This window comes from Mauremys mutica, chromosome 6 (genome assembly GCF_020497125.1).
Source record: "Mauremys mutica isolate MM-2020 ecotype Southern chromosome 6, ASM2049712v1, whole genome shotgun sequence".
Lineage (NCBI taxonomy): Eukaryota > Metazoa > Chordata > Testudines > Geoemydidae > Mauremys > Mauremys mutica.
Genome location: NC_059077.1, coordinates 58,329,064 through 58,339,131, shown reverse-complemented (window position 1 = coordinate 58,339,131; position 10,068 = coordinate 58,329,064). Strand labels below are relative to the sequence as shown.

The 10,068-nt window shown below is 38.9% G+C and overlaps 1 protein-coding gene across 2 annotated transcripts in view; it reads left to right on the top strand.

Annotated features, from left to right (window-relative positions):
- The window catches only part of ELL2 (elongation factor for RNA polymerase II 2), a 61,364-nt gene that overhangs the window by 32,724 nt on the left and 18,572 nt on the right, over positions 1-10,068 (top strand). For both annotated transcript variants that reach the window (XM_045021646.1, XM_045021647.1), the window contains 3 exons: positions 3,495-3,754; positions 9,559-9,683; positions 9,838-9,931. In XM_045021646.1, the coding sequence (XP_044877581.1) occupies positions 3,495-3,754; positions 9,559-9,683; positions 9,838-9,931 (479 nt within the window). The remainder of the gene's footprint in view (positions 1-3,494; positions 3,755-9,558; positions 9,684-9,837; positions 9,932-10,068) is intronic.

Sequence of the window (10,068 nt, the reverse complement as noted above, 5' to 3'; positions counted from 1 at the left end):
ATGTGTTGTCTGATAATTCTGTTCTTTACTATAGTTTCAACCAGATTTCTGGTACTGAAGTTAAGCTTACTGGCCTGTACTTGCCAGGATCGCCTCTCTAGCCTTTTTTTTAAAAATCAGCTTTACATTAGCCGTCCTCCAGTTACTTGGTACAGAGGCTTATTTAAGCGATAAGTTACAGAACCCAGTTAGTAGTGCTACAATTTCAAACGAGTTCCTTCAGAACTCTTGGGTGAATAGCATCAGATCCTGGTGACTTATTATTGTAAAATGTATCAATTTACTCTACTCTATTGACACCTCACTCTTGGACAGCTCTTAGATTTGTCACCATAAAAATAATGGATCTCCCTCACATCCTCTGCAGTGAAGACTGATGCAGATAATTCATTTAGGTTCTCCACAATGGTCTTGTCTTCCTTGAGTGCTCCTTGATGGTCCAGTGGCCCCACTGATTGTTTGGCAGGCTTCCTGCTTCTGAAGTACTTACAAAAACTAACAACACATTTTTATCATCTTTTGCTAGTTACTCTTCACATTCTTTTTTGGCCTGCCTAATTATTGACTTGCCAGAGTTTATGCGCCTTTCTGCTTTCCTTGGTAGAATTTGACTTCCGATTTTTCAAAAGATTTCCACCCCCCCAGCCATTTCCTTTACTCTGTTTAGTCCTGGTGGCCCTTTTTGGTCCTCTTACTTTTTTTGTTTTTGTTTTAATTTGGATATACATTTAGTTTGAGCCTCTGGTCTGATGTGTTTAAATAGTTTCCATACAGCTTACAGGTATTTCACTCTTGTGACTGTTCCTTCTAATTTCTATTCAGCTAGCTTCCTCATTATTATTCCCCTTTTGGAAGATAAAAGCTACTGTGGTGTGTTTCTTTGGTTTCTTCCTCCCTACAAGGATGTTAAATTTTAGTTACATTATGGTTGATAATACTGATCAGTTCAGGTATGTTCGCCTCTTGGACCTAGTCCTATGCTCTGCTTGGAACTAACTCAATAATTGCCTCTCCCCTCTTGGGTTCCAAGATGAGCTGCTCCAAGAAGCAGTCATTAATGGTGTCTAGAAATTTTATCTCTGCATCCCATCCTGAGGTGATGTACTCCCAATTAATATGGAGATAGTTGAAATCCATTATTATTGGGGTTTCTGGTTTTGTAGGCTGTCAAATTTCCCTGAGCATTACACAGTTACAGTCAGTCACCATCCTGGTCAGATAGTACATTCCTGATATACTCTTATTAGTCAAGCATGGAATTTCTATCCATAGAGATTCTATGGACGTTTTGCTTCATTTAAGATTTTCAGTATATTCGACTCTATGCTTTCTTCCATATATAGTATCACTCCCCCACCAGTGTAGCCTGCTCTCATTCCTATATATTTGAACTCTGGTATTACTGTGTCCCATTGATTATCATCATTCCACCAAGTTTCTATGATGCCTATTGTTAAGATCAAGATCCTAATTTTATAACAGGCACTCAAGTTCACCCCCTTTGATATTTAGACTCACATTTTTATATAATCACTTATAATATTTGTCAATATTTAGTTGTCTGCCTGTGTGTAATTAATGGGACTCTTTTTTGTTTGTTTGTACCTTATCAACGTCTATCCTCTCCTATTTCCTAGGATATATAGTACCCCTTTAATAAATCTTCCCCTAAGGGATGTCCATCTGAATCACATGCACCTTATGCCTGTCGGCTTTCCGCCAGCCCTTAGTTTAGAAACTCCTCTACAATCTTTTAAATTTTACATGCCAGAAATCTGGTTCCATTTTGGTTCAGGTGGAGCACATCCTTCCTGAATAGGCTCCTCCTTTCCCAGATGATTCCCCGGTTCTTAATAAATTTCAAACCCTCCTCCCAATACCATTATCTCATCCACACATTGAGACCCTGCAGTTCTGCATGTCTAACTGGCCCTGCGTGTGGAACTGAAACCATTTCAGAGAACGCTATCAAGAAGGTCCTGGACTTTACTCTCTCACACAGCAGCCTAAATTTAGCCTTCAGGACCTCTTTTACCTTTCCTTATGTCAGTGGCACCTATGTGTATCATGATCACTTGCTCCTCCCCAGCACTGCACAAACAGCTATCTAGATATGTGTCTAAAGGTTCACAACCCAGCGGGCAATTCACCACGCTGTTTTCACGATCATCATAAACCCAACTGTCTATATTTGTGATAATCATATTCACATTTACTATTACCTGTCTCATTCTGATAACTGGAATCCCCTCCCCCAAAAGGCTATCTTCAGTGAGAGACGATACCATAACATCTGGAAGGAGGGTTCCAACCACGGGAGAGTTTCCCTCAGCTCCAGCTCGATGTTCTTTTTCCCTGAGATTTTCATTTTCCTCAACAGCACAGAAGCTGTCAGACTGGGGGTGGGACCACTCTACTGTGTCCCTGAAAGTGTCTATGTACCAAACTTATAAGGAATTGGGTTTGGAGGAATGCTCAGCTTTTAGCAAGTCTCAACTTTACTCTTTGATGGGAGCCAAAATAGTAAACCTGTTACAGTAAAGTTCTTAGCATCAATAAATCTGAGTCCTGACTATAGTGGTAAATATTCAAGTGCTTAAAAAAAAGAATGCCTGGCCACTTTGTTTTGATTCTGGTGTCGAAGAGCTGTTGCTACTAACCATTTATCTTTATGGAAAAATAGCCTGTTTGATTAAATAGGCTGTTGAACATGTTTACTTCATTATCTTTGGAGGGTGCCTTTACCAACATGCAGTATCACTTGAATTTATTGGGGAACAATGTTTTCTAGACATGTAAAACTTTTCATTAGAAAGAGCATTTTTTAAACTTCTATGGATTTGATCCTTGGAACAAAGGTGTTGCATTTGATGGGCTCTTTCTAGTGAGAAATGTCAGGTCAGTTACATAGATTGTTTGGGTAATGGAGGTAAAATAGTTTCATTTTTGAAATTGTGTGGCACCAATGATTGGCTCTGACACTCCATTAATCAATTCAGTACTTGGTGTTGAATGTAAGCTTTTTTGGGTTTTTTCCCCCCCAATAAATTTCACAACCACATGGCTTGTATATTCACTTCCAAGTTATGGTGCTGTTAATATGTAGGTTTGGGTTCCTTAGGCATCAATGGAGAACATGTTACTCACAGGAAGTACTTATTTTCATACGGGTTTTGTCCTAAGTTAAAACATAAAATATCCCATTAGTTTGATGTTGAACTTTTCTCAGCCTGTAAATTACTTAAGAAAATATTGAAGGCATGCATCTGTATAAATAGAGCAACATAACTTGCCCTCCTAGCAATATCATTTACATTTGGGTAATTTCATATCAAACTTTTTGAGTTCTTAAAATGATGCATTTTATGATATCCTCTTTGGACTAAACAGTACTTGTAAATATAACACTCTGAGTTAAACTTTGGGAAAAATCAGATGTTAATAAATCATACAAAAGCTATTAATTTTTCCCCCTTTTTAAATTCTGGACTTAGGTAAAAGAGTACAGATTCGGAAAGCACCACAAAGTATTCCAGATGCAGTGCCTGAGAGGAAAAGGTCAACACCCATCAATCCTGCAAATACAATACGAAAGACCCACGTAAACAACAGTGTTTCTCAGCGACCATATAGAGACAGGGTGATTCACTTACTGGCACTGAAGACCTACAAGAAACCAGAGCTACTTGCTCGCTTGCAGAGAGATGGCGTTAATCAAAAAGACAAGAACTCCCTTGCAGCTATCCTTCAGCAGGTGAGAACATCTGGACAGGATGTCTTTCCTGCTCTTTCTGCTCCTTCTCCTGGTTGTTTCTTAATATAGTTCAGGATGTTACTGCCATATTTCCTCTAGAAAAGTGAGGGTTCACTTTGGTGAATGGCGGACACATTCATTGATACTGGCTCTTTGATAGACTTCTTGAAAAGCTGCCCTGTTTTGTAAGTACTTAAAACAAAACAAACTGGAAGTTTAATGAGTTTATAGGGGAAGTTTGTACTATTGAAGACTTCTCAAGCTCTTCATGAGTGTTAAGGAACAATTGCTGGGTATATTTTTTAGCTATCTTGTTCCTACTGCAATTTTTTTCCCCAGGAGGCTTACTCTTGTTACTCCAAGCTGCTTAATTGGTGAACATAGTTTCTCTTAACTGTTCAGACTAATTCACTAAGGAACTTATATTTCCATTGACAAATTTACTAGCCCTTTTTATAAAGAGGAAAGCTGTTTTGGGGGTAATGATTATGCAGATTTTTTTCTCATTTAAACAAATGTAGTGGCCTATAAGTTGGTGCCTAACCACATTGAGTTCTATTACAAAATATTTAACTAGCTATCCTGGGATTGAAACTCTTATTTAAATGTTGCAGTAAACGAAAATATTGGGGTTCTGTCACAGAAAATTTCTTTAAATTGTTTGTTCTTCCCTAAAAAGATGAATATTTTAGAAAGAACTTCATATCTCTTTGCAAAAGAACATGTATCTGTAACATTACATGTACTGCACACTTTAATGTATGTATATGCATGCAAAGATGGCTGTGGAATTGAAGAAATGAAATCCCTTTTTACACTGCACTGTTCACACATTGCTTAAGCTGTGCACTGGTAGCTTTTGATGCCAGAGCCCTTTGAGTGAATTACAGTTCTATCTGGAGCCATCCATTATTCCTTCACTTCTTTAACATCTATTAAGAACATAAGAATGGTCATACTAGGTTAGGCCAATGGCCCATCTAACCCGTATCCTGTCTTCTGACAGTGGCCAGTGCCAGATGCTTCAGAGGGAATGAACAGAACAGGGCAATTTATCGAGTGATCCATTCTCTGTTATCCACTCCGAGCTTGTGTCAGTCAGAGGTTTAAGAACATCCAGAGCATGGGGTTGCGTCCCTGACCATCTTGGCTCATAGCTATTGATGGATATATCCTTCATCTTTTTTTTTTAATCCAGTTATACTTTTGACCTTCACAGGATCCCATGGCAACAGATTTCACAGATTGTGCATTATGTGAAGGAGTACTTTCTCTTGTTTGTTTTGAACCTACCATCTATTAATTTCATTGGGTGACCCTGGTTCTTGTGTTATGTGAAGCGGTAAATAACACCTACTTTCTCCACACCATTCATGATTGTATAGACCTCTATCTTATTCCCCTTTAGTCATCTCATTTTTTAAACTGAATAGTCCCTGGCTTTATAATATCTCCTCAGATGGAAGCTGTTCAATACCCCTAATGATTTTTGTTGCCCTTCTCTCTACCTGTTCCAATTCTAATATCTTTTTTGAGCTGGGGCGAGCAGAACTGCATGCAGTATTCAAGGTGTGGGTATACCATGGTTTAATATAGTAGCTTTATGATATTTTCTTTATTATTATCTATCCCTTTCCTAATGGTTCCTAACCTTCTGTTAGCCTTTTTGACCAGTGCGGTACATTCAGCAGATATTGTCAGAGAATTTTCTATGACTCCAAGATCTATCTTGAGTGGTAACAGCTAATTTTAGACACCAGCTAATTTAGACCGCATCATTTTGTACAGTTAGTTGGGATTATGTTTTCCAGTGTGTTTTTCCTTTGTATTTATCAGTATTGAATTTTGTCTCCTATTTTGCTGCACAGTCACCCAATCTTGTGAGATCCCTTTGCAGTGAGCTTTGGACTTCACTTTGACTAATTTTGTATCATCGGCAAACTTTGCCAGCTCACTATTTACCCTTTTTCCAGATCATTTAGGAATATGTTGAACAGCACTCATCCCAGTACAGATCCTTGAGGGGACCTGTTATTTATCTCTCTCCACTGTGAAAACTGACCATCTATTCCTTTGGTTCCTATCTTTCAACCAGTTACTGATCCATGAGGACCTTCCCTCTTATCCCATGGCTGCTTACTTTGCTAAAGAGCCTTTGATGTGGGAACTTGTCAAAGGCTTTCTGAAAGTCAAGATACCACTATATCTGCTGGGTAATCCTTGTCCAGATATTGGTTGACACCCTTCAAGAATTCTAATCGATTGGAGAGGCATGATTTCTCTTTACAAAAACCATGTTGTATCTTCCCCAACATATTATGTTCATCTTTTGTTATCTCCATGAACGTAAGTTGTTTTTTTTTTGTAGTGGAGTTTTAATCCTTTTGGAGAGGGTAGTGGATTTTTATCCTTCACCAAAATTATCCTTAAGCTTGCGATCTGTAATTTTAGGCATGCTCTTGGACTCCTGGACTCAAAGGGGTGAGTTCTCATTTCATGTCCCATTATAAACAGTTGTGGGAAAAAATGCTTGCTAGGATACCTTTTTAATACTCTGCTTTGCCTATCCCCACATTGGCTACCAGGAGGCTGTAAATTTAGTCTCACTTCATTTTATTCATCTCTAAAAAAAAATTTGGAATGGCTTAATCCACCACTTACAGAATTCTTTTCATACATATTTACTGTAACTTCATCTCCATAATGGTTAATTCATTGACTTTTAAACCAGGAATAAGTGTCTTGTGTCCATTTGTGAACTGAGCAATAATAAATATGCTTAAATCAGTTTTTCAGACAGTAAGATTAAATTTATGTAAATTTTAAGTGTATGTAGACTGAAGTATTTTTATGCAACTGTTAAAGTGTGTTAGCAATTGTCATTTTCTGTAGCTTACTGTAATAGTTCTAAAAGATTAGGATGACAGATTTTGAAACTTCAGCCATGGTGTAGCTGCGTAGCAAAGGAATTGGACCTGGATGAAACATGGACACCTTTTTAACCTGAATCAAAGAAAGGGATCGCTAATAAACTTTGTACATCTGCCAGAACAATAAATTAAAAGTTTGAATAGTGCTTTTGTTAAAATGTTCGAGGTCAGATGTCAGTGAATTGTATAGTTTAGTCATAAGCTGTACTTGTATCATTTTTACTATGACACTGCAGTCCCCTTGTACAACCTACTGATGCTAATATAAAATTGTAAAGGCCAGGCCTTCATAAGTGCACAGTGGGGGAAGGGGGAGAAGGGTTCAATGATTTTTCTCCAGTCCATCCGCCTCCATGACTGCAGTATGGAATATCTGTCTCAGTGCCTGCTACCTCCCCAGCGCATGCACCTTTCAGAAAAGTGTGCCATGCAAAGTGCTTGAATTACTACTTGGCCTTCAGAAGCCAGCAGGGATGGTTGCTGGTTCAGTATAATGCTAACTCGTCTTATTTCTACACTACAGAGTTTTTATTTTTAGTTCAGTAATGCTATCATTTCAGCAGCGAAGTTCTAATAGACCTTTTATTAGAAAGTGTTATACCATAACTCAAGGGTGGGCACCCCATGGCTTGGCCCTCCTCTGGCCAGGGCGCAGGGTCGGGGGCCGCACTACGCGGCTCCCGGAAGCTGTGGCATGGCTCTGCTCTGGCTTCTACATGTTCCAATGGGAGCTGTGGGGGACGGTGCCTGCGAATGGGGCAGCGTGCAGAGCCGCCTGACTGCACCTCCACGTAGGAGCCAGAGAAGGGACATGCCACTGCTTCCGGGAGCCGCTTTAGGTGGGAGCCGCTTTAGGTAAGTGCCGCTCGGAGCCTGCCCCAGCCCTGATCCTCTCCCCATGCCCCAACCCCCTGCCCCAGCCCTGATCCCCCTCCCACTCTCCAAACCTATCATCCCCAGTCCCACTCCAGAGCCTGCACCCCCAGCCAGAATTTTCACCCCTGCCCCAGCCCTGATCCCCCTCCGAAACCCTTGGTCCCTGCCCAGAGCACCCTCCTAAACCCCAAACTCCTCATCACCAGCTCCACCCCAGGGCCCGCACCCCCTCCTGCACCCCAACCCCAATATTGTGAGCATTCATGGCCCACCATGCAATTTCTATTCCCTGATGTAGCCCCTGGGCCAAAAAGTTTGCCCACCCCTGCTATAAATGGTCTTGAGTACGAAATGTACTCGCTTTTAGCTAGGGGCTGAAACTGAGAGCCTAAACGTAGTTACTGTTTGTACATGTAAGAAAGCGTTCTTTACTGAAAGTACTACTGTTACCTTGCTGTTCCTAACAAATGGGTCTACTCTTTGATTTTGGTAACTTTTATTTGTTTCAGACAATATGGTGGATCACTAAAAGTCTTTACTGGCAAAATATAGGCATATATAAGGCCTAGTATTTGTTTTTTGAAATACAATATCACAACCAGCTATGACAGAATACATAAAACACTTTAAAAATGAGACACGTAACAATACAAAACATACCTAATAAATGTACTTGATCCACTAGCACACATTCAGATACCCTCTTTCTTTGAGACTTAGTCCAAATTTTTTTGGGGGGGAAGGCAAATCTGCGTAAATCACAATGATTGTGTCCATATGTTTTCAGTGTACAAGGCTCTTTAATATCTTGACTAGGAGTAACAGGCAAAGGGCCGGTTTCTGAACTTCAGAGGTCTGTTACAGGTAGTACAGTTTGAAGGTCTAAAATGGGATTTGAAGGGGAAAAGTTGCCAAATTAATGCTTTGATGTGGCAGGCATCAATGAGCATGGATGTTTACCAACATGACTTTTTTCAAATACACAATGAAAGGAAGGGGGACCTATCAGACTCTGTCTTAAAGCAGAGCACTAATAGGATGTATATGCTAATGAACAACAAGGCATTAACTAGTATGGAATTATGAGTACAACATTTTTTCTTGGCATTCATGGATATGTTTTGCATGTACGCTTGGGGCTTATCATAGATTTAAGTGTGGAACAGGGCATGTATATCCTTTCTCTGTTACATTTGTGCAAAATTTTACTTCTACCCGTATTGCTGTACATGGCTGAAATTGTTTTATATCTTCATTAAACCAAAACTTTTTAGGTATACTTTAAAAAAAAAAAAGTTACTCATTAAACTTACAACAGTTTTTGTCCCTCTTTCATTAAAGGGAAAATTTTAATGCTGGGTTAAGTGTTGTACTATCTTGACACTTTCCGGTGGAATGCTACAACTTCATGTGGTTTCTAGGAAGTGTGTATGTACTAAACTCCATGACCGAGTCTCTGGGAAACAAGAATGACTACCTATTTTTGTCATAATCATTTGGCTAGATAAAACTGCTCTTACTGGCACTGCAGTATGACTTACCAGTATTCTTAGAGCTGTGCCAATTTCCTTTTTGTGATCTAGCATCATTGATGTCAGCAGAACTGTTGGCTGCTATTCCATTATAAATACAGGAAAAATAGACACTGGAATTATAATGTTCAAACTTGAATGCCTAAAGTTAGAATTCTGCATTTGTATTTAGTCATGTAAATATGAATGTCTGACTAATGCACATTGACCTTCAGATCTTTTGAAAAATCAGGTGATTCTTTTAGAAGTACCTAAATTCACACAGCCAAGATTGAACATTTTTGTATGCCAAAATTTTCACTATGTGAAAGATCTGTTCTTTGTTGCCTTTAAAGCCGAAGGCTAGTAAATACAGAATAAATTTTTCAAAGTTATATTTTCACCTACATTTAAACTGTCCAATCTACTCTAGTATTATAACTTGTAGATAGCTTTAATATTTGTATTTTTAACTATATGTTTGTAGGTAGCCAACTTGAATCCCAAGGACAACTCTTACACTCTGAAGGATTATGTATTTAAAGAGATCCAAAAAGATTGGCCTGGATACAATGAGATAGACAAACAGTCACTGGAGTTAGTACTTTCTAGGTAAGTTGAATCTTTTTCTTTAACGGTAGCAATAAAAGAATACATTGTTTGAGAAGTAACAGGTTTCTTTCTTCCCAAATAATGTAAGATCTATTAGAGCATCTTTTTCTTGATTTTTTTTCCTTGTAACCTGGAATATGGGTGATCTTTACAGAAAACTAAATTCATCTCAGAATGCCACCAGCACCAGTCATTTGGAATCTCCTCTAAGTTCTTCTAAAGATGCTGCATCTGCTTCTCCTTCCCAGGTATTTAATTTGTGATTTTCTTTACATTGCAATATGATGCAGTCAGACTTAATACATACGAGTTTTGTATTGGTGTGAACGCTTTAATAATGTAATGAGAAGGCACCAATACCCCTTCTAATGTATGAAGAAGGTGA